This window comes from Nyctibius grandis, chromosome 2 (genome assembly GCF_013368605.1).
Source record: "Nyctibius grandis isolate bNycGra1 chromosome 2, bNycGra1.pri, whole genome shotgun sequence".
Taxonomy (NCBI): Eukaryota; Metazoa; Chordata; class Aves; order Nyctibiiformes; family Nyctibiidae; genus Nyctibius; species Nyctibius grandis.
The window spans coordinates 82,057,036-82,082,285 of record NC_090659.1 but is presented as its reverse complement, the minus strand read 5'-3'; the positions used below and the strand labels follow the sequence as shown (position 1 = coordinate 82,082,285).

The following is a 25,250-nucleotide window of genomic DNA, read 5'->3' as shown; positions in this document are numbered from 1 at the left end:
TACTTGAATAATTTGTTTTTAAACTCACGGACAGTAGGTTGTGTTAAACACCACGGTTTAGATGCAATGTTTGACCAGGCAAGTTCCTCAAACCTTAATTACTGTTATTTATCTGGGAATGAACATAGCGCAGCTGTACCGCTTACGCTGTGTGCTTTCCACGAGCATCTGTTACTGATTAATGCAAGAAAACAACCTGAGTCTTAGCACTATATACTGTGCATTTTGCTTCTTTCACTCCTTGCCTTTAAACTGTCTTTTGTTCTCTGCCTGGTTCTTTATCTTTTCATCTCTCCCTTCAGCTTAACTTTCTCCATACATTTTTTTCTTTTTGTTGATACTGTTTTTTTTCCTTAAACTTCATCTCTCTATAGTAGTACTCAAAATACATTGGAAAAGATGGTACCTCTCCTTAGAGAACTGAAAAAGAGAACATAAAGTACAGTTTGTTGAAAGAGTTTTATTAAATTTATCAGGATGATAGTAAATTAAAGCTGTACTACTTCAGAGCTGAGCATCCAAAAAAGGCTTCAGTTGAATTTATTTCAGTATTTATGATGAAAAATTTAACTATTGTGTTGAAAGAAAGTTTTTACTTTTCATCCAAGAACTTGTTGAAAGATTTGAGTAGCCATAGTAAAGCTTGTCTTTGTTTTATACCTAAGTGGTAGTTTTATGATCATTCTGTGCTACCTTTTCTACCACAGTAAGAGTCCTCCTTGACCCTTACTTTGAGTATCAGAAAGAACACAAATGCCTATACGTCTTTGATATTAAGAGAAAACTGAAAATAAAGAACTCAGTTTTCTCATTATAAATTCAACTATACTTGACAATATTAAAACAACAGCCAAAAAAAGTAGATTTCTTGGTTTCTTTTCATTAACAATCTTGGGTTCTCACCAAGTGCAATGAAAGTCAGAATTGCAAGCTGAGGTTGTAACTCCCCTGGTGTGTTTTTTGCATTTTCTGTTTTTATTGAATTTTCTCTTTTAATGTAATTTGGTCTCTGTTATATGGGAGCATTTTGTTTTAATTGAATAGGGATAGGTAAATTCTATGCTTATACCACTTTTCTTTTTTTTTTTTTTTCCTCCAGCAATGAGTTCTTGTATTGCTTTGTGCACCATTCTTAGTCAAAATCTAATTTATGGCTTAAATCGTAGTCTGAGTATAGAGCTGCCTATAACATTTATGCAATCCTGGCTGGAAGTTTTAATGAACTCTCCAGTGCAAATCTTAAAGGCCCATCCATCATTTGCAGTGACTTTGGCTGTTTTCTTTGCAGCATTTTTTATATTTATTCAGCAGCTGTAGAATATAGAATTTCAAGTATAGTATTTAAAAACAGTGCAATTCAAGTGAGTTGCCTTCACTCAAAACAGCCAAATGATTTGTGGCAAATACATATTTTTAATTTCATGTTGACTCATGGGATTGTTGCTTGATTAAGAATTTTCTTTTACCTTGGAAATAATTGGTGCTCTGATCATGTCACTAGAATTCTGAATAACATTTACTTCCCAATGTTTTTCTGTTTCAGATATTTGCTAGCTGCAGTCTAGTTAGATTTCTAGATACAACTGCATTTGGCTGATTGTAACCTGGATAGAAGAAGGAAGTGTCAATTACAGTAGGTTGGGTTTATTAATTTGTTTGTTTTGTAACAGCAATGCCCGCATTCCTTCTATTTTAGGCACTGTAAAGTTACAATATGTTTCTTGTCTGAAAGAGATTATATTCTAAATGAGAGGTACAGAAAATTAGAAAAATATATATATAGCTTGCATCTCCAGAGTGAGTGAAGAAACTACAAACTCCATGTTCATAATATTTTAAAATTAGGATGGACTGTTAATAGTGCAACAGCTTAACTGAAGGGAAATTAGTATTTTTAGCATTTTTCTCTCTTTAAGGTATTTTAGATTTTTACATTTGATTGTTATCTATACATGTTATAGCAATATAACAAAAACTGAGGTTTATTTAATTTTTCAAATTTATTTAAATGTCAGCTACTTTACTGCTCTGAAATGTGAGCTACAGAGGTCTTCCTACTTTCTCAGTACTCTTTTTGATTGCTTGTTCATCATTACAACACTTGGTTGGTTTGTACTTCCTTTTTCTATTCCTTCATGTGAAAGGTTACACCTGTAACCTTCTTAATGGAAGATTAGATTAGACAAACACGATGTTCGGGAGCCAACAAAAAGCTTAAGCACATTATAACTTTAAAGCTGTTTGAGTCACCCGAACAGTGAAAAGCAGCTATAATAAGATTGAGCTTGGCATGGTGCCTCCAGGTGGTGAACTAGCGCTCAGAGATTATGTTGTATGATCTCCTTCTAATTTCACTTTCTCCCATTTTTTGTGAGAAATAAAAATGTAAAAAAACCCACCACAACCAAAAACCAATACCAATGACATAAATCAACTTGGCAGCATTCAGGCTATGACCAGAGGTTACCTGACATTCTTCCTGTAAAAGCATCAGGTTTTAGAGATCTTACGGCACAGCAATAATTTCTCCCCTAGAGAAAAAGTTATTTAAACAGATCATCAAAGGACATAATCCAGACATGTGATTAGAGAAGAGAGGAAAAAAGAGCAAATACTATAAGGAATGTAACTAGAAATGACACAGAAATTATGAACTCTGTGGAGGGGTCTGGAGAGATGCATAAGAACCAATGGCAGTGTAACCATTTTTGGTGTCTTTCACTTCATTCGATGCAATATACTGGTATTTCTTAAATGAATTTTTACTTTTATAGAAATAGATAAATTGAGACATTATTACATAGAACATTTTTCTGTGCTTGGTTTTTACACTATTGTTTTGTTTTGATTTGTTCCAAATCAGAGGAAAATGAGGAAAATATACCTTTCATACTTTTTCTTGAAAAATGTATGAAGTTTTGCCATAGTTTTCTGAAAGTGATTCTTATTGTACTATATTGTAGCATATTAAATGTATTGCATTTTCTTAAATTATTCTATTAAAAATAAGAGAAAATATGAGAGAATCATTATTTTTTAGGCAATAATTTAGTGTATTTTGTATTTATTAATCTGTAACACATTCAGTACAAGCTATGACTTGTAATATGTTTTAATTGGATTTTAAAATGAGGGTTCATTTTACCTAGGATAAGATTTTATAAATTTTCTACAGGGAATGTTCTACCAAACTTCTGCCTATCATGAAGTATCAAATTTAAAAACTCCACAAATCCTGATCATGCACTGCCCTCTGCAAGCAGGCTTTTTATATGTTCTCAGGAATGCAAAATAAATATTATCTAGACTACTTTGTAAAAAACTTTAATTAGAGGAGACATTTTGGTGGATCTGCTCCTGACAAATCTGGAAAAATAAAAGAACCTGTGAAATCTGCTGGAAAACTTGGCTGCAGTTGCCATGAGACAACAGAATTTAAGACAACATATCCTTAGAGAATTTAGTAAAATGAATAGAAAATTACAACCCTGGATGTTAGAAGTGACTCCTGATTAAAATCGAATGCAAAAAGGCAGTACACGGAAGGTGAAAGCAGGGATGAATGACCTGGGAAAAATACAGAGACATTGCCCCAACATGCAAAAATGGAATTAGGGAGGCCCAAAATTTGGGCACAGATGAAGTTAGCAAGGGATGTAATGGGAAAGGGTTTCTGTAATTACCTCGGCAGCAAAAGAAAGACTATGGAAAATTTTTGTCCACTGCTCAGTGAAGCTTTATCTGGCTTAGCCTTTTTTCTTTCTTTTTTTTTTTTAGCATGAGCTGCTCTCAGGCCTCCCATGTCCCTGTGCCTAGTGGCAGGATCTGTGGGGTATCACTCACAATAAAGATGCACTTAGGCTGCAGTTAAGGACATACACAAGTCCTTGGGATCACAGAGGATATGTTCAAGGAGCAATGGTTGAGGGAGCTCAACAATGTCACCCTCTCTTACCTTTAACAGATCATTTTACTTGCAGGAGGTTTCTGAAGACTAGAAAAGTCAATTTCCATGTCCATCCTCAAGAACAAAGATGTGGGTAACTATAGATTGGTTTGCCTCACCAAAAAGATCATGGAGCAAATTTGCCTGGAAGCCACATGCTGGATCACTAGAGACAGTGAGGGTAATCAAAAAATGGAACACGCTGCCAAGAGAGGAACCTCCACAAGTGACGATATTTAAAAACTCACTGGGTATGACCCTCAATGGCCTAATCTCACCATGGACTTGACCCTGCTTTGAGCAAGGGGAGTTGAATCAGACTCTAGAATGTCTCTTCCACATTAAATTATATTCTAGGATTGTAACAGCCACAGCAAAAATAAACAGCTTTTTCTGTGCTTGTCCAGTCACATCTGTTTAAAACAACATAGTATAAACACTATAAAAAAAAAAACAAACAAAAAAACCAGAAAATTTAGAACACACTTCATTTTATCTTGTCAGACAAAATTCTAGTTTATTCAGAACATGATCTTTTAAATTCTACATAATTCAGAAGTTGTTTTTTCCAGTTCGAGACCTGGTCTTTTCACTGAAGATCACAGAGAAGTAGAAAATCAAACGTAAAGTTGTCTGAAGGTTTATTAGAAAATCTAAATAAGATTTTGGCTATTATTTCATGGTTAATCTTCTTATTAAGGTGTTTTTCCAGCTCCAGAAGGATTTAGATAGACTGTAGAATTGAAATGACAAATGTGAAATTAAATTTACTACTGAAAGGTGGGCATACATATATGAAGAGCTGTCTCAAAAATAGTGGGGAAAATGAAATGAAATAATAAAAAAAACTTAAAGTTTCCTCTGTCTCCTTCTCTACAAACTATGCAGTTTACCAAAATATTCAAGATAGGCAAAAAATATACTGGTAAAAAACATATCTTTTATATCATCCATATTAAACAGGGCAAATTATACCAATTGTGGAATATTTCTATGTATCTAATAAGTATTTTTTCTGCCAGTTTAAGAAAGTAGATTCAGACACTGAATTTTTTTTTTACCTCATCTGTGTTGAAAAATGTGAAAAGCAAAAATAGGCCAAGTAACTGTCAAGAAGGAACAATAAAATTCTCATTATTTCTGAAAAAATCTTTTCATTTTATTTCAGTAATGTATAGGGATGTAAAATTGGACAAAAAATCGAAGTCCTTAGGTTATTATCCCCCTCGTTTTCTTTTTGATGGGAGGCACCTTAAGGCAAATCTTGCAGCTCTGGAACACTGTAAATGCAGATGGACAGAAGGATTGAAGTTTAATATTATTCCCTCTGTACTTGATATACCCATAAAGGAAAGATCTTGGCAATTTAGATAAAAATGACATCAGACCACAGCTACCAGGGGTGCATAAAGTGCCAGATGCATAATACATTTAACAGTGGCAAAAAGCCTGGAACACAGGAGTTGTGTCAGCTGCCATGTCAGTGGGTAGAAATTACCGGGGACTTAGCTGGTCTCTGGGAACCTGAGTATATGAACGCAAGGGAGGAGCAGGAAAAATGGCAGCTCTTAGAAGACAGGAGAGTAGAAACAAAGTCTGAAGAATGAAAAATGCTAAAAGAGTAGAAAGATTTCTACATTTATTACAGCTACTAATCTGAAACCAAGCAGACTCTATTTCACGTGTGCTGCAAACTACCTAGATCAATCTGTTACTGCTTGTTAAGCGGAGTTATTTTCTCATTTATTACAATTATTGGGACAATTTAAATATTTTAATGAAGGTTTCTGTCTGGTTTTACTTTTCAGTATTTGAACAATAGCCTTGGCTTTACAGTCTTGCATATAGCACCTTTTTAAAATAATTATTATGGGAGTTAGAATATAGAATATCCATCTTTTCTGTAAAACAGAAAAAGAACAGTCTCTGTGTCCATCTTCACTTAGGGCAGAAGGAATTTTGTAAGGTCCAAGTTGCCAAGATGTCCTTATAGTATTCCTCCACATCAGAAAGTTAATTTATGAGTTCAGAAAGAACATTGGCTGGTTTTTGGTTTTCCTGCTGGGGAACTATAGTCCTGCTCTGAATTTAGTACGTCAGCAGAGAAACCAGGGCACGAGCAGGGAATAGGTCACCCTTAGTTTGCAGCCTTATGTAGAGTTCAAATGCAAAAAAAGACTTGCTAACCTGGAAACTCAGAAGTATTCTCTGTATTTTAGTCTAATGAAGAATAATTATTTTAAGCTCTAATTACAATCCAAAACCAAGCATAGATACATATATACTGGCTGCTTTAATACCAGATAAACTTATAGAATTTTAGAAATTGTAATGTCATTATAATTTTTATACTAATAATTATCATTAAAAGTAATTAAGGTATTTTTCAGTTCATTCAAAGGTACAGGTCATGGGAAATCAGTGTTCAGTATTATTCTACTATAAGTGCCTGAGAGACTCTGTACAACAGATGCATCAGAGTATCATGATCTTAAGCTAAAAATGACGCTGTGTTCAGTGTAGCTGTACAGCATCTCATTTCGGAAATTTCCATTCTCCTCATATATGAACAGCCTCACAGCAGGGAGAAATGTTTGGCACACTCACAATAAATTTGCTAGTTGAGTGCTACTTGAACTTTTTAAATCCGTACAAAAAAAAACCCCACACCTTCAAAGGCCCAACCTTCAAATAACACCTTTTGCAGCCACTTACATTTGTGATGTTTAAAGCAAGAGGGAAGCAGGCATAAGGGGCCACAGAAAACACTGTTCTAAGAAATAAGCATACCCAGAACATTTACTTTTGTAGTTTCAATATCTTATGCTTATGTCTTACCTATGTGCAGGTATCTTGCGATTCCCAGCAATCAGGACAACGTCACAGAGCTGCTGTTGCTTCAGGTAGCTCTCCATCTTTCTGAAGGTTTGCTCCGCGTGGTGAACAGCCTGGTAGAATTCCTCGGAGCTACACGAATCCATGTCGCAGTGGGGTGGCAAGGGGTGGCTGACTCCTGACAGTCTGTAAACCACAACAGAAACTCCACATTGATAAGATGTGACCAGGTGTCTAGACTTCATCACAGGCTTCTAGAATTTGATACGAATAATCAACACATCCTTCCCAGTTCTCATCACTACAAGTACAAGATGGAAAAATCTTACTGCATTGGGAGGGACAACTAAAGTTGTAAGTCTTTTAGCTCTGAAATGATTTTTTTTAGCACAGACATGGAAGTAAACCATATCTTTGTTCTCTGATAAAGTTATTAAAAATATAAATATGAAAAACAAACAGAAATTCAGTATATTCATGTTAAGGTTAATAGTATAGCTATGTCTTCATTATTAAACTATGATTGGGGCCTTAAACTTTTTTAGCATTTTAGAGCAAAATCATTTTACAGAATTAAATAAACTTTATTTATTTTTCTTAAATATTAACATGAACACACAAAATAAAGAAATAAAGGAAAAAGCAATCCTATCTTCCCACTGATTCTAAGATTGCCTACTCTAGTTCACTTCTTCAAATTCACATTCATTTTATACCACCTGGGAAAGAAAAATAAACTCTAATTGTCTTAATTTGTAATGAATTGGGAATATTTCTTCAACGATAAATTGCATATCTACTTTTTAACTAAAAGGCTCATTAATACAAAGTGAATTTAGCCTATAAAGATAATTGTCTACAATTTAAAAAAAAAAAAAAAAAACAGAAAAAAAATAGAAACCAGAGAAAAATGCATTTTTTTTCATTATATAGCCATATATTCTTATTTCAAATTTACTCAGTTCAGTATTTCTTGTTCAGACCTTTACTGAAAATAAGAAAATCTGTCAGCAAGTACTAGCCCTTGAGGAAACTAATGGTAGTGCTTCCAAATAATTCATGACACAGATGATACCCTCTTTTTTTACAAATATGCAATAAGATTGTTTCAAATGAAAGCCATAAGATTTTATATATCTTGTGGTGCTGAAAATGAAGGATTTCATAGATGAAGCTGATTACATTTTTCACTTCAACTAGGTATATACAAAACAGCTTACATAATCGATAGAGGAGCATGAAGGGACGTATTTTAATCCAGCATTAATTAATCAGTTAATTCAAACCAATCTGATTTTATACATATTCCATTGAAAGATAAATTATTAGGAGTCCATAAGTAATTTTGACAATTTACAATAATAATACAACAGTTTCATTATATAAGGTTTGAATTCAGTAGGTACTATAGTCTAAGAATGATATTAATAGACCTGTAATATAAGGCAATCTGCACTCCTGGTGCTGGAAAAAATTGAAAAGTGCATAAAGATAATAATAATAAAAAAAAACAGCTATTAAAATGAAGTATAGTTATCTTAAAAAAAAAAGAAAAAAAGCTTTAGTATTTTTATTGACTCTGGGTAGATTACAATATATTTCAGAAAAACAGTATTTCCTTTTGACGTATACTAGTGATTTACTTTTGAATTAGTTTTTGTCCAAAAATGTTCCACATACTCTCCTACAGTCCCCTTGTGTACAAGGGTCCACAGGGGAAAGGAGGAATGGCTGGTCTATCTTTCTGTCACAGTAATTGCTAGACTTCACATCATTCCTTTAAAGTAGCTGGAAGCCTGGATAATTGAAGGTGGCCTGCAGATAATTTTACAGAGAACCATCTCAGTTACCTTTGTATCTCACCCAACTATCTATACTGTGCCACATACAGGTACTAACTTACTAGAATGAGCTACCTTTTCAAATTATTACCAGCAGTAACTTCACTTGTGCAGCACTAAATTGGATCCTGAAAAAGCATCAGCTGGTTCAAATTAATCAATATTGCCATCTATATGCTGGTAAGATTACAATATGTGTAAGTCTATCTAGAGGAAATTGAACTGGCAAAACTTTATTAACCATAATTCCTCAACAGAAATAGCTATGAATTGGTGATTTAGAAAGGAACACTTCCTTAATTCTTACAGTCAATCTTGTTACACAGTCAAGTAGTTTATGTTAGATACCTCCGGCAAAATCCTCCTAAAGGATAAAACAACCATATTCATTCTGTGAGTAACATAATCTGCTTGTGTGTTCCTATCCAACCTGGACTGCCAACCATGTTGAGCAGAAATCCAAGTTCATTTTCATATCTTTGGATGATCAACAAATACTTTCACATAAAATGGCAATGATGGAGCTAAGCTCATTAGTATGGGTAGTGGGTATATATTTCAGCTTTTTTCTTTCTTTTTTTATTCTCTCAGTTTGATTGTAGCCCTATTCAGACTTCAGCTTTATTGCTGAAGAATTAGAACGACAAGTAACTTACAAGAAATAAATCAGTGCCTAATAAACAAGGTTGCTAGGGTTAAACAGACACACTTCTTCCCTTCCTCCAGGGAATTCAGAAGTGACAACAGCAGCAATTGCGAGAAACTAAAACAGCAGGAATGAGCAGGTCTGAACGGGTTCATATTGTTTGTTAATTCAGAATTTAGGTCTAAGTCAGTTTACATTTGAACAGATAAGATACTAATCCTGAACCTTCTTGGTTATTCAAAACATGCTGCACTTCTCAGGTCAGAAAAAAGTACCCTGACTAAATTTATGCTAGTCTTATAAAGTTAGATTGGGCTGAAATGAGCTTAATCTATTTTGTTCTTGAATGACTAGACAGCGTTTGCCACAAATTTTGCCCTCTTTCCTGCTCACCATTTATAAGCACGCTTTCCACCCTCAAACTCATCAGTGTATCTGTCACTTAGCAAGTCATTAAATGACTACTCAAAAGCAAGCACTGAAGGCCCAGCATATTTTAATTTATTATCCTGAAAACTAGCAAGCAGTAAGCTTAGTAGAAGACAGTAAGTTAATCTTTTATTTTCTAAGAAGGCCCAGATAAAGAGTCTGCCACTTATCCTATTCAGAAGCTACCTCTTTTTCACTACAAATTCTCTGTCTGCATAGTCAATGCTTTAAATTCAGTCAGCAGCTTGTTAAAGGAGGAATTAATTAAAGACCTTCAGCCAGCAAATACCAGTTATTTTCTACAAGTTCACGGAAGGCATGTATAGGTACTTATGACCAATTAGTGATATGAAAAGAACATTTTCTCTTCACATGTACTGTTTTTGTTTAGGTGCAGGCAATCTGAACCACAGATGCAGTGAGACGCTTGTTGATTGCGTTCTGCCAGAACTCCAGCACAAATTCGCCTGAAGATTCCCTGAGTCTTTCAAAGCCCTTTTTAGCATCTGTGTACCTCAAAATCCTGTAATCAGCGAACAGGACAGACTCCAGATGGGCTTTTTCCATAATCTTTCTCAGTTGGCAAGTGCAAAATCTGAACTTAGTGTGGGGATTTCAAACACTCATGGGTTGTTCAGACTAGAACACTTTTTATCTTTAAAAGGCTTAGTTAATAGTACAGAAATAAGGAAACCAAACCTTTCACAAGATTATGACAATGATACTGAAGGGGGATACTACAGGATGAGAAAACTAAAAGGCTCACAAAAATTATCAACATTGCAAAGAACCAACAATCTCAAATGTTTCTTTATGAAATGGAAAACCAGAGTGCATATCACATTAAAAAAAAAAAAAACGGAAAAAAAATCCACCGCAGCAACTTTGTACAGACTAATTTTCAGTGTTAAGAACATCATGCTGTCCTCAAAAGAGATGTGTATTAAGAAGAGCCCAAAGGTGTTGATGAGAAAATTCAGCCTTTGAGCCTTTATGGATCTTAAAACAGTGTAAATAGAAATAAAAGCTTAACTCTGAGGATCTACAACATCTGACTCCACAGTGCTCCACTTTTCCTAGAAAAAACACTTTGATTTGAGAAGGGTGCTATTCTCTAATCACCTTTTCCTGCCCCAATCAGATGGAGGAGAGAATTGGAAGAGTAAAAGTGAGAAAACTCACGGGTTGAGATAAAGACAGTTTAATACGGAAAGCAAAAGCCACATACGAAAGCAAAGCAAAACAAGGAATTCATTCACCGCTTCCCATCAGCAGGCAGGTGTTCAGCCATCTCCAGGAAAGCAGGGCTCCATCACGCATTAACAGGTACTTGGGAAAACAAAAGCCATCACTCTGAACTTCCCCCCTTCCTTCTTCTTCCCCTAGGTTTACACATTGAGCATGACGTTATATGGTATGGGATATCCCCTTGGTCAGTTGGGGTCAGCTGTCCCAGCTGTGTCCCCTCCCAACTTCTTGTACACCCCCAGCCGACTTGCTGGTGGGGTGGTGTGAGAAGCAGAGAAGACCTTGGCTCTGTGTAAGCACTGCTCAGAAACAATAAAAACACCTCTGCATTATCAACACTGTTTTCAGCACAAATCCGAAACACAGACCCATACCAGCCACCATGGAGAAAATTAACTCTATGCCAGCCAAAACCTGCAAAAATGCAAGAGAGTTTTATAAAGACTTTAAACCACTTTGCTACAGCAACAGCAGGGCTGAAGCTCTGTTTGTGATCAAAAGCTATACTTTTCATGCTGCTACCAGCAATTGTATCTGCAACTAAAGGCTCTACCCAGAGTTTCAGCAGGTTGTTATAGGTTTATTTTATAAAAGACAAAGTTAGGTAGAAGTTCCAGATTAAAAAACAATTCCAATATCAAATAGGACTTTTTAGTTACATCAGTTCAGCTCAGAGATGCATTAATGCTGTCTCAGCAATAAATTCCTTTTCTATGTAAAAAAAATAAAATATGTTTAAATAGAGTCCAGTGCAGATTATAAACATGTTGTTCTCATTCTATAGATAAAGCTGCATAATGTATAATTTACAATGGCGTATCCTCCTAAAGGTAATTTGGGGATCAAACTACTTTTAATGTAACTTATTCTTTGGACATCATAAGGCAAAATTCAGTCAATAGGACTTCTGTGTGCCTAGTAAAATTAAGAATGGCTCCATTGTTATTCTGTGAATCTGTGCATCTTAAGACTATTACTAGCCTCAATAAACAAAATATTAGCTACCAGTTGATTGTGTGACCTCAGACAAATTGAGCAACCGTCCAGAAACAAAATGACAATAAGAAGGGACCACTGTGCTACACTAAGCTGCTTCTGTAGAGAATAAATATCTTTCTTATTAGCTGACAGAAAAAAAGTAGTAGAGTGAGAGAAGGAAGAGTTTGTTCAGACTGTTACTAATAAAACATACAAAGTAACACTTTTGTTTTGGTTCAGTTCAAAATACTCTCAGTTAGAATTTTTCTTATCTATTGCCCTTCACCAGTTGGTTATCTAACCTAAACTACAAGCATAGACCTCTCTAATGTCAGTGGTGAGAAACCAACATAGGTAAGGATTCCATAGGCTCCTGAAATACTTGATTTGTAGTTATTCAGTCCTTTATAAAATTTCTTATTTTTGCTTTTTTTTTTTGGTTAAAGGTTAAAGAAAACTAACTCAATTAATCAACAGTTACTGAAAAATCTCATGATTTTTGCAAGAAACTACTTACTGAATTCAGTTGAATTACTGACAAATGCTTTATCTTCCCTTCAATCTTCCCTAATTTTTCCAGAATTTATTACTGTTATTAATGACATGAGTTTGTCCTATGTCCTATGCACTTGGAATCACTTAAACTGTTGGGGAGTTTGTTTGTTTGTTTTTTAAGTATACTGTTCAATTGATCCTTTATCTTTTCTCACTTTCTCACCTTTCATCCTCTGCAGTCTTCTAACCAATTACTTCAGACTTTTCCTATTTCTTCTCTTCTTTCTCCACAGTCATTTATGTCCAGTCATAAAAATCACCTAAGTTTTTGGTTACCCCTCACTAGTACTTCCAGTACCTGCCTACCAACATTGTGCCCTTACGTTCTGTCAATTTTCCTTCAGCCTCTCTCTCCAATACTTACGGCTCCCAGCAATTTAGATGCTCTTCCACGGATGAACAACTAAATGGGCTCAGCAGTCCAACACAGCCCTGACTGACAGCAAAAAATGGAATTTCCAAATAAAGATTGAGACAGAGCAGCCACAAATACAAATGGACTGTTAATAAACTTCAGGGAAAATATTAAAATAACATAAAATACATAAAATATTATTTGTAGAAAATTTACATGTATGTAAACTTTTTTTTGATTGAGAAGGTGTGGGTGGTTTTGGAATGGTGGGGTTTTTTCATAGGTTAAAAAAAAAAAAGCATGCATTTATTTTCCAAATCTATACATTGCTTTTTAAGGTGTCTTTGAAATGTAACTAAGACTTCTTACTGTTTCTTTTCATCGTGTCAAAACATAACAATTTATTGCAGTGTAACACAGTGGAAAATTCTTTCATACCTAAAATCAGTCTCATTATCCTTTCTGAAACTCATTTCAACATAAAGATGGTCATTTTATAAACCTTATTTCAAGTTCCCATCACTTCTTAAAATCCAGAGAAACTTTTGAAGAAGATATGACTTTTTAAGGTTCATCATCCCAGTCACACCAGGCGCCTGACAGCTGTAGTACCACTTGTACCACTACAAACCATTGTCACGAGTTAACAGCCTTCATGCTTCCTTGACAAATGACACTCTTTTTTCCTGTCTTTGACCTATTCTGCCTCTACACAGTCTTGCTATGCAGCAAGAGAGAAAAGATGCTGACTACCTGCTGGACTGCTGCTCTCTCCCACCCACAGCTAATAGTGCATCCACTGCTTTTTCAGCTTTGCATGCCCACATAGAGGAAGCAGTTTGCTCCAGCTGTTCTTGTAAAGCCAATGATCAACCTAAATTAACATATAGTTTTCCTAGATACACATAAACATATTTTAATGACTTGGAAACTTACTGGTATATTTTCCACATTCACGTTGCTAACAGAGCTTTTTGTCATATCGAATCTTGCTGTCTGAATTTATTTTTTGTATCTTGGACAATACAGGAAACAGAGAGCTTACAAATCTACATAATGAACCAGCCTCCTGAAACGAGGCAAGCCATTCTTCTTGAAAACAGAAACCAGGAAAGATGTCACAGGAGACCTCAATTTTTAAATACATGTGCCATTGGAGAACAACCAAGAAGCATAACCATCTTTCCTTGAGTCGCTGTCAGTAGTTCCTCTCTATTTCTAGCTCAAGACTCAAGGGAGGCTCCTTCATTAGAGTATGGCCCAGCTGCTTTGCTTTCTTCCCCTCTCTTTCCTTTTGCTATTGGAGAAGTGGATGATATTCCTACTGCAAGTAATCAGCTTATCCTCAGACCAGGAGTAAGGCTCCTGCTTCTTCTGATAGGCATTCTTTCCTCCTCCATTCCTAATCCCACCAAAATCATTGCCTTCATTCACCATGTATTTTCAATTAATGAAGATTTTTACTTCAAGTAGGAATAATAAATAAATAAATCTGTGCCACTGCACAAATTAAATCCCTTATATTTGTGAGACTGCTTCCCATTACTAAAAAAAAAAATGTTTCTTTATGGTCTTCCAAGTTTGTTATGGCAGGCAAATACATAAAACAGGAAACCTTAATACAGGCATCAAGCATTCATAATGCATTCACAATACATTCAAACTCTAATTACTCAATTGGTAAGGAAATGGGGAAACACCCTATTCATTATGAAGACAGATTGTCATCATAAAACTTTCTTAATGTTGGTAAAATATTTTCTAGCACATATGATTCCACATCTCTACTAACCAGAAGTTGAATGAAAAAATTCTTATGACTCAGAAATTCAAAACTGCAGCTTTAACCTAAGCTCTACTTCCCTGCAAAGCTTGAAGTCCTCCCATTTCTAAAATGTAACACCAAAATTACATCCTTCCTGCAGTTCGTGATGTACATGCAATTTTCTGTAGTTTATTTTTATTCTTTTGTTTCATTATAATAATTTACATGAATTCCTTTAAAATAGATTCTTCACTTTCTTTGATCCCATCCATTAACGAATGTAGGCAAATAACAAAAGTTCATGAGGTAGCTGCTCGTGGCAGACAAAGCCACCAGTGAGGTTTAAGTTGGATGAGTAAGAACTTTGTGTCTGCTGTGGCATTTACAGTGGGAGTTATTAACTAGGAAGTCTGAGACAAAGGGTAAAGACTGTTGTAATGGAAGCTAATGTTACTGGCCTGAGTTGTTGAAGTGACAGGTTGGAGATGTATTTTCCTGTCTTCCTGCAGATATGAAGTGCTCATGACAACTGCTCATTCCTCTGGCTGAGAAGCATCAATAAGCAGACAGGTGAAGGAAGAAAACCAAAAAGCAGATGCCATAGTGGAAATGAGACAGAGGTGATTCCTTTTCCTTTCTTAATATCTCAAGAAATTTATGACAATGTATTGTGTACCACTGTGCACTATCAGCTGAGCAGCACTAGCAAAGACACAGACTCTGCACTCTCACAAAGCACAAACTTTCACAGTTTCCTTGATGTCCAGTTGTTGTGATGGCTTATTTCAGGTGATGATCTGCGCTGAGCCTTTTTGAATTACCTAAGTGGTCAAACATAATACACCAAAATAGTTCTCCTATATTCTATATTATTAAAATAAATCCCTTATCCCCCAATGCCACCTTTTACCAGGTGGCAAATGCCAAGAGTGTTGGCACTTTATAACTCAGCTATAAAAAATGGACTGAGCTTGAGCCTGAAGATGTGTGAATGGATATTGTTATGCACAGTTTGTCTCAGTACCCTTTGCAGAGGGGAAGAAAATGTGAGCAGCTGGAAAGACTGTCCTTCCAGGTCTACAAAGAAACTCAGGTCATATGTCTGGCATCAGATGTGCTTCTCACAAATAAAAATAACCTTCTGGTGAGGCTAGTTACAACTGAAGGTATGTGTTTTCAGGAACTGATATTTTGATGGATGATAAAAACCAGCAGTATTAAAGTTAATAGTGGTGAGCTAATTTTGGTTCATTTAATAAATGAGAAATTCTGCTGCGCATTTCAGAATAATTCTTAAAACGTAATCTTTATCCACTGATTCTATTTTTTTATTTTATTATTCAAATTTACTTAGTCATAAATAAGATTCAGAGTTTCACTAAATATGGCTTTAAGTCAAGTAAGTGAATAGAGAAAATACAAAAGAATAACAAGGTGAAAGGCTAAAAATTAAAAGACATTAACTGTCTTTGATAATAGGGACTTACCAATATTTACTGGACATACAAAATAACATTCACTGACAGTTTTATTATTTTAAATTATAAAAATATTATGATAAATGCAACTGTATTGTATTGACTTTAATTTCTTATTTGATCATTAAAATAAATATTAAATAGTTTACTTCCCTATACTGTACAGATACATGATAAAAACATAGAACAGTGGAATTCTGAACACACTTTAACTTAGGCAGAGCAATTAAAGAGGATGGTTTCAGACTTAAGCATAACAAGGAGCTGACATCAGATAATATTTTAATTCAGAACTGATGTACATAAAGTAACTTGTGGTTTTATTACCACCCATCATTTATGCACATACTTCCACACAAAATGAGATTTTTACAAATATAGGTACTGAAGACTGTACATTCAGAAACTGCTGAAGCAAATACCACACAGGAGGCTAATATACTATGGAGGGAAAGCTCCCATATCTTCCAGGCAGCTCTGTCTGCAAACCCGTTAGCTGCTGCTATCAGTGGTGTGTAATTCTCCAACAACTGCCACTTCACACACTTCATAAAACCAGCGCCAGTGCCACTGACATAGCAGCCCTCTTCTATATTAGTTCCACAACTACTCTAGAAATAATGCAACTTCAGATTATAAAAGAGCAATGCTGAGTTTAGTAGTGGGATGGCTAAGAGACAGAAGGAGAAAAAAAAAAAAAAGGAAAAAAAAAAAAGAGGAGAAGAGGTGTAGGGCATGCTCCACGTTACGTGACAGGAGAAAGGCTTTTCCACCACAGCCCCGGACAATCCCTTTACAGCTGCTTTCGCTTCCTTCCTTACATCAGTGCCAGATTTTCTGAATGGATGGCTTGCACTATGCCTAAGAGAGATGCCAGTGTCATGTGTTAACTATCTTGTCATGACAAATGGCCATATCTATATGAATAAATGAAGTAAATCAGCTGACACAGTTACTCATTCAGAGTGTGTGCACAAATACATACAAGGATGCAGATATCTTTTATTAAGAGACATTTTCTTCCAGCATTTAATTTATGATATTGGTACTTTATGTAAACAGAAATCATATATGTGAGTGATGGTAACGGCATACAAAAAAGGACAAGTAAGTATTTTATTACTATTGCATTTAGCATACATTTCAATAACATTTCAGTGTGTTACTGTATTATGCGCTGATATTCCACAGCATAGGTAGCATGTCAGAGGTTAAAACACCCTATGACTGCAATGGAAATCACGTCAAAGACCATGGGAAGCTGAATCTTTAAAAATCCCAGCTTAAAATTCTGGTTCAGTTAAGTACTGCACTTGTTGAGGTGGGAGATCACAACACGCATGCATGCACACCCACCCCACACACCCCCCCATTCAGTAAGCTGTATGAATGCTGCTTCAACCCACGTCCTGTTGCAAGACAAGATTTTAGGGAGCTTGCACAGCATTCAGCAGGAAGAAGCATACAATCTCTTCCTGCTATTTGTTACAGACCTATCAAGTGTCACATATCTTTCAGTGATGCTCATGAATGTCGTGGTCCTGACATGCCTGTCTGCATCTGCAAACTAGTGGGAATGATACATCTGAAATAAAGGAATAAATTGTAGGTCATTTTGCCACACTGTTTTGAAGCATCAATACATTTTTTACTAATCTCGAAAACAGCAATTAAGATTGACAATTTGGTGAATCCCATCTAAGATGAATTTGATGAATTCAGCTTCTACACTACAGGATCACTACAGCCCTGGGAACTTAACTGGCAAGCAATTAAGGACTACATATTCCATAACAGCTACCACTCATCAACCCTGCACATACTCAAGCTATGTTCTTCATAGTATGTTCAATATGAAAAAGGTCTAATCAATTTTTCATACACATGCATAGCAGCACAAAAACCTATCCATTAATATTGTTTTGGTCTGCCACTGTACTTGTAAAATTATTATCTATAGAACCTGAAATCAGGCAATAAGAGTGATATGCCAGACTGCTGAATTAAAAAGGTATGTACACTCACATCCAAGTTAAACACTGCCCTTAATCTGTAAACTTGTAGGTATGGAATCTCCAGCTAAACCCACAATATTATGTACAGAGAGCTACAGGGCAGCCTGTGGCATAATTAAATCTTACCTTATAGAACAGAAAAAACATGAATTTTTCCACAGTGCTGTTTGTGATTTAATGATTTTTTACATATTTTATCCCAAGTGTGACACAAACTTAAAAGCAAAACTTGTAGTTCAGATTTTTTATCCATTAAAGGAAAGTTAGTTCTTTGTACCCCTCTGCTTTTGGCTTAATTGTTCTTGGAAGATGAAGTAGCTGATATACTTTCACTCTCTTTCTTCTCCACAGACTAGCTTGTAGACCCCAAAGTAGGTAAGACCTTCCCCTCCACAGGCAGAGGAAGAATCAGGTCCAGAGCATGAGTGCTCTGACCACAGAGCTAACTGCAAAAAGCACACAGAAGCCAGACCTTTCTAATCAGGCATTTTGCACAGGGCATATGCAAAGGCATTACAACAGACATGAATGTTTAACTTCTTTAAAGAGATATAGGGATGAGACACTCTTGCCTGCGACTCCCACACAGATGAAGGTACTTCCAGGAATACATATGAAGAAAAGCAAGATTTAAAGAAAGGCATTTCTTTTCCTCACCTGCCCTACATTGGCTAGTGTATGAGGACTCTCAGTCAGTACGACAGCTTTTATGGATCCCCATTTTGTGGTACTTAGCCTTCTGCATTAAACATTTGAGGAATCTAGGTATATTTTTGATTATAGGTACCCAGTATCTAGGCATTCTAGTACTTAACATTACAGCAACAAAGTCTCCTTTGGAAGCTGAGCTCCAGGGATGACAAAAGGAGTTTTTAAATTTCTGAACTATGTTTGTATCTACCTTCAATTTAATGCAACATTGGTGTATGTGAAGAAGGGTCTTCAGCAGTATTTTGTAACAACACTAAGATTCCTGCTTATGCTTCTGATTTTTTTTATTAGGCTATCATATCATAGCAATTTTTTTTAGGCCGTTCTCATTCTTCACTTTCCCACTTTTTATTTAGGTAGAAGACAAGAGAAACAAACTGCAGGTCATATATACAGAGATAAAAACTATTCACACTTTTTGCATATCTTTGATGACTGTGGGCATAAAAGAAATTGCAGAAATTCCCTTACTGTCTCAGGTCAGCTTTAAAGAATGCCAGCAATGGTTGCTTGGCTATGTTTTACATTTAGTCCATATGGAATATTCATGAACTTGTAAAATGTTTAAAAAATGGCTACTTCTATAACAAAATACATAATCCCTTAATTTTTCAGGTCTACAGAATTGTAAGCATGCACTTCCAACTAGTTTCAGTGAACACCACACCACTTCAAAATTGAGACTTAATGACTAGAATAAGATTTATTTTAACCAGGCTTGTTATAAACCAGGCTAATCTATACTGTCACTGTTTGCATCTCAAAAAGTGCCTGCCTACTCAAGTCTAAAGCCTACTTTTTTTTTTTTTTTTAATTAAATGTGCTTGCTTTTGCTTTCTGAATGTGTGCCCTCAAATGCCAAGCTAATTTCAATGCATAGGGACTGATTTGCAGAGCCTTCCATTCCCAAACTCAATTTATACAGAATAGTGTAGCTGTGAATTATATTATTATTCAAATAGTATCTAAGACCAGTGATTTGGCAGATTTTTTTTCCTACTTATATATTTGTTTAACTTTGGGATAAAAACAAAATTCTAGTTCAACTATACTTGAAATGACAAAAATTCATATCACTCATTACAAAACAGATTAAAAAGACTATATCTTCAAGAACCCCTGCAACCTTTATAAAGCTATCAAATAACATCAAGAAATGGCTACCAAAGACAAATTCTGAATAATTTCTCAAACTCTTTAGATTATTCAGGAAACAATTACATTGTTTTATCATGGATTATTCATTCAACATAATTAATGTGAATCCATCAGAATCAATATCTGTGGAAACATACTTAAAAATGACCACTGATTGCAGAATATATCTTTAATTACTTCTCTAGTTATACAACTTATTAAAATAAAAAGATCTGAAAATGTGTAATAATATCTTACACAATTGTTAGTCATGAATGTTCTCATCACAATACCAGATATTAAAATATTTTACATTAAGTATATTCTATTATAATAATGTTATAAAAGATAACAGTGCATTTGAATATTTTAACTTATTACTCTTTCTAATATTCATTGAAAAAGTGAAGATTAATAAAAAAATGGAGAACAGAAACGTACTTCTAATCAAGCTACTTTAAAAATATCTGTAACACTGCCTACATCCGCACCATCAGATGAGAAAGAAAGGAAGGTTTTCATCGATTTCTTTGCCGTTCTTTGGATAAAATGCAAATACAACAGCAAACATCTGAGTGCATTAAAAAATATGTATAAAGACAACTTAAATTATCTTCTAAACTAAAAAATAATGCAAATATAACATGCATTAAATGGAAAATTTTAAAGACTATTTAGGTGGAAGTAATCTTATTTATGAAACGGTTGAGGGCCCCAAGAACAAAGAGGATGTTGTAAATACCTTAGACATTCGACTAACCTAGTTATATAAATAAACAAAGGGAGCCTTTTTTTTTAATTTAGATGGGTATATCTCACTTCAGACAACGGGGCCTTGAAAAGATAGTTTCTAATTAGGATGGCTGTATTTCACTTCAGACAACTTGGCCTTGGGAAAACAGAGGCACAGAAACCTAAAGATAAGGGAGTTGCAACAGCTGCCTTGAAGGACACAGCCTACGTGACCTACGTGATCCCTGGACTGAGTTTGCACAGAAGCAGGGGTCAGTTAGCGAACACAGCGAGGAAGACTATAAGCCTTCATCTGAAGACCCCTGACGACCACCAGAGAAAACGACTGCGCATGCAGAACGGACATTTACATATATTAATGAGTTCCAGGAAATCTCATGACTATGCAAATGAGTTATTGGGAATCTTATGACTATGTATAACTTTATGGTATATAATCTCTGAAAATCTGCAAAATCGGCGGAGCACTCATGGTGCATAATCCCCAGTGCTGCCCAGCGCTGCAATAAAGAATGCCTGCTTAATAACACACTCTGGTGTTATTGAGTTTTCTTTCGGACTCCTTACCCAGCCGCACCTAGCTTCCCACTTCGGTGAGGAAAGTTAGAAAGCAAGGGGGTTTGGAGATCTCCGATTTTTTTTGTATCAGTTTTGGCAAGCCAGCCAGGAGACTCTCTGTCCGGCTGCAGGACCCCTGGGTCGGAGACTCCCTTGGCCGGCCCCGGAGACTTCTCTGGAGGGACTCTCCGATTCAGCCGATCCGTGCAGGGACAGACAAGGACCACTGGTAAGAAAAGGCATTCTTTCTGTGTTTGTTTGTTTTGTTTTGTTTTGTTTTTGTTTCTGTTTTGGGGACCGGTCATTTGGAGCTACTCATAAGTCGCGGTTCGTGAGAACCCCGCCGGGTGGCATACATCTGCATGTATGATTTGTATTAATCATCCGGTTAATGCAGTCGTTTGTTTGTGCATTTGTATTTGGTTTTGACATTTGCATGTACGATTCTGGTTAGTGCGATCGTTTGTTTATGCATTTGTATTTGGGGCTGCTCATAAGTCGCGGTTCGTGAGAACCCCGCCGGGTGGCATTTGGTTTACATATGCGTAGTAATACGTATGTGTTTGGTATACGTGTATCTGAACATCTTTGAATAACCTGTGTCGACATTTGTCATCTGGGGAGTAGCAGCTGCTGTTGTTAACTTTGTAATCTCTGTACCTTTGTTGGTCTCCCCGAGGTTTGGCAGGGGGGCGAGTGAATGTTCAGAGGAAAAATTTGTTTATTGTAACTTGACTTTGTATCTATCTGAATTTGTGTGATTGTGTGAGTGAGACGTACAAATACGTACGAAGCGAGTGCAGAGTCTGGATCCGCGGTTCTGTTATCCTGCGAGGGAAACAGCCGGAGAAGGACAAAGTGATTGATAAATGTGGGAACCTGAAATACTGTGTGTGTGTGTGTGTGTGTGTGTGTGTAAGTGTTCAGGCCCCAGTCCCTGTCTTTGTGTTTTATAAATTTTAAATGGGAAACAAACAGGGTGGAGTTTTGAAAAAGAGCCCTTTGGGCTGCGTTTTGGCTCGCTGGAAAGATATTGGGGACCACCTGGAGGAAGTGCGAGTCGTAAGACTCTGATAAAATATTGCAATCAGTGGTGGCCTTTACACAAGTTATATGATGGAGAAAAATGGCTTGTTAATGGAACTTTAGATTACAATGCTTTGTTACAACTTATGTTATTTTTAAGAAGGGAAAGAAAATGGGATGAAGTGGGTTATGCAGATATGTTCTTTACTCTGTGGAATCACCCAGAGTGACAAAAGGAATGTGGAATTAACTTAGCACCCCAGGACCCTATGGTCCTGGTGATAGGAAAAAAAAAAAAAGAAAAAAAAAAAAAGGGAAAAAAAAAGGGGGAAAAAAAAAAAAAGAAAAATGGGAGGTTAAAAGGATGTTGCTTGGCTTGTAGCATTGTACAAAAGTGTTTAAAGGTTGGTGCACAGAATGAAAGATTAGAGGAGGGGATAGAGAAGGAGATGCTGCGGGGAATTATCGGGATGATCCTGAAAAGGTTGCTAAAGGATTTGAACTAATTGTGAAAACCCAGGATCCTGACTGGGAGGATGTGGATGCAATGTTGGATGTGGTGTTTCTGAAAGCGGTCAGAACCCAGGTGCAGGCTCTGATTCTGGCTGGAATTCTGCCGGGAACGGTGGATCTCTGTTTTTGGGACAATCGGCAGATGATATTAGGAGAAAGCTACAGAAAGTGCAAGGAATGGCTGCGAGAGATTTAGAGAGGTTGCTGGAGACTGCATGGCAGGCGTATCGGAGTGGGGAGACTCGGAGGGGGAGAGCGAGGGCGCAGCGGCTGCCGGTGCTGCAGGGGCTGCTCTGCGCACCGCGGGGGGGCCAGAGACCCTCTGGAACCTACCGGGAAATAACACTAACGTTGTGAGACGAAGTGCAAGTGCCCCACCGAGGGGAAATACACCCCTCCCGAAAAGATCAGTGTGTGTATTGTAAACAGATGGGGCATTGGAAAAAGGATTGTCTCAAACTGAAATCGGTAATGGTTACTGACACAAGAGCTGACTGACTGGAATGAGGAGATTCTTCCCTAGCAGAACCCTTGGTAAAAATGCAGCTAGGGAAAGGAGAAAAACTGTAGAATTTCTAGTAGATACAGGTGCCACATTTTAAGTATTGAATCAGACCTTATTGTCAACAAGCAAACAAAATGTTAACATTGTGGAAGCAGCTGGGCAGGTTGAGAAAGCTTTCTTTTGAAACCATTAGAATTCAAAATTGGGTAAAGTGTAAGAATTAATAAATTTCTCTACCTGCCTGATGCTCCTAGACCACTTTTGGGAAGAGATTTATTAGAACAATTGAATGCTGAGATAAAATTTAAAAATGGAGAAATTGAGTTAAAATACCAGAAAAGAATCACATTGAAATTTTGTTTGGCTCTCACTGAACCCCAAATTAGGGAAGAAGAAATTATACACGAAATAAAGGACCAGGTATATCCAGGAGTGTGGGCCTCAGGAATGCCTGGAAAAGCTAAAAATGCAGAATGGTTTGTTGTTAAACTTAAAGAGAGAACACGGCCTGTTAGGATAAAACAATATCCCCTAAAACTGGAAGATAGGCGAGGAGTGAAAAGTGTTATAGAGGACTTGCGTACTCTGCAGGATCCCTTAAAGCGACAGTGTTGCCCTCCAGCCCGCTTTAAACTTCAGCTTGCGCCCTTCGCCTGCTTTAACTTTGGCTTGTGCTTCTAATCTGTTTTAACTTTGCCTCGTTTCTCCTGTGTACCCCGGATAGGTCTGATCTGTATCGCGTGTCTGTATTATGTGTTCACCTCTCAGGGATGTAAGGGATGGGAGTTCTTGTGTGTGGAGTTCGGTTTTCTGTGTGTGCCTCTCAGGGACAATTGGGGTGGGGGTTGTGTGACGAAAATCCCTGTTTAACCAGAGCCTTGTGAAGATTTACCTGCCACCTCCCTGAGACGATTACCCACCCTGCTTGTTGTGTTTGTAGACCAGAACTTCATCGGAACTTTGTGGCTTGTGTGCCTGGATTGTGTAACTTGTGCATCCGAATTCTGTGTGGAAAATTGCTTGATAACTAGGATCTTGTGTGAAACCTGTTTGTGCATTAGGATTTCTGTGGAAGATTGCTTATGGACTGGGGTTTTGTAGTGAAACCGTTTGTGTATTGGAAAACCTATTGCCGATTTTTTTTCTTTCTTCAGAGTGCACGGGTGACAGCTGCTTTAACCGGAGCTGTAACCCCGGATCGCTATACCCAGGGGAAAAAGGTGGGGACGTGGGGGAAATAGTTCAGGAATTGATTAACTGTGGGCAAAAATATGGCCCAGTTAACACCTCGTCGGCGAGATCGGAATCAAAGGGCTTGTGGCGTACTGAGATAATATCCCCCGGCAGCTGCACAGGGTTCCCTCCCCCTAGATCTCCTGGTGGGAGAAACATACCAAATAGGTGAAACATCTTATGGTCTCTGGGGCGTCAGAAAGGTGTCCCTAGGGATCTCATGGATGGGTTACCCACAGACAGGCTAGAGAAATTGGTCTCGGGGTGGCCCAAAAAGCAGACAACCAAAGCGGGCTATAACTGCATCTTACATAAACAGTTATTTGAAAGAAAAGAGGATCTTTGTAACTATTGGCAGAATCATCATAATTGTGAAGACCCTTCTGCTTTATGGACAATTTTTAGTTTGTCATCAAAACAAGGAATTATTGAACTTTCTAGTAATGGTGAATATTGAAGCTTTAGTCTCCAATACTATGAAAAACATCAACTACCTTACCAAATTGGTTTTTTTTTTGTTTTGTTTTGTTTTGTCTGTTGTGTTGCTAAACCAACCAAGAAATGCACTACAAGTTGATAGCTTTGAGTGAAATGAATACATAAGCTGAAAGAAATCAGAATGTGTGGAAGTGAATAAATGATGTGGATCTATATAAGTTGGTAAAAGGTCAACAGAGTATTACATTAGTAAAATACAGATCCTCCTGATTGTCAGGGTCCTAT

General features: G+C 36.7%; 1 protein-coding gene across 2 annotated transcripts in view; it reads right to left on the bottom strand.

The window, feature by feature from the left end:
* Window positions 1–25,250, bottom strand: part of KLHL1 (kelch like family member 1) — a 264,468-nt gene that overhangs the window by 174,618 nt on the left and 64,600 nt on the right. The window contains exon 2 of one of the 2 annotated variants that reach the window (XM_068423667.1): window positions 6,785–6,967. The exons of the other annotated variant lie outside the window; for it this stretch is intronic. Coding sequence (XP_068279768.1) covers window positions 6,785–6,967 — 183 coding nt within the window. The remainder of the gene's footprint in view (window positions 1–6,784; window positions 6,968–25,250) is intronic. 2 annotated transcript variants of the gene reach the window in all.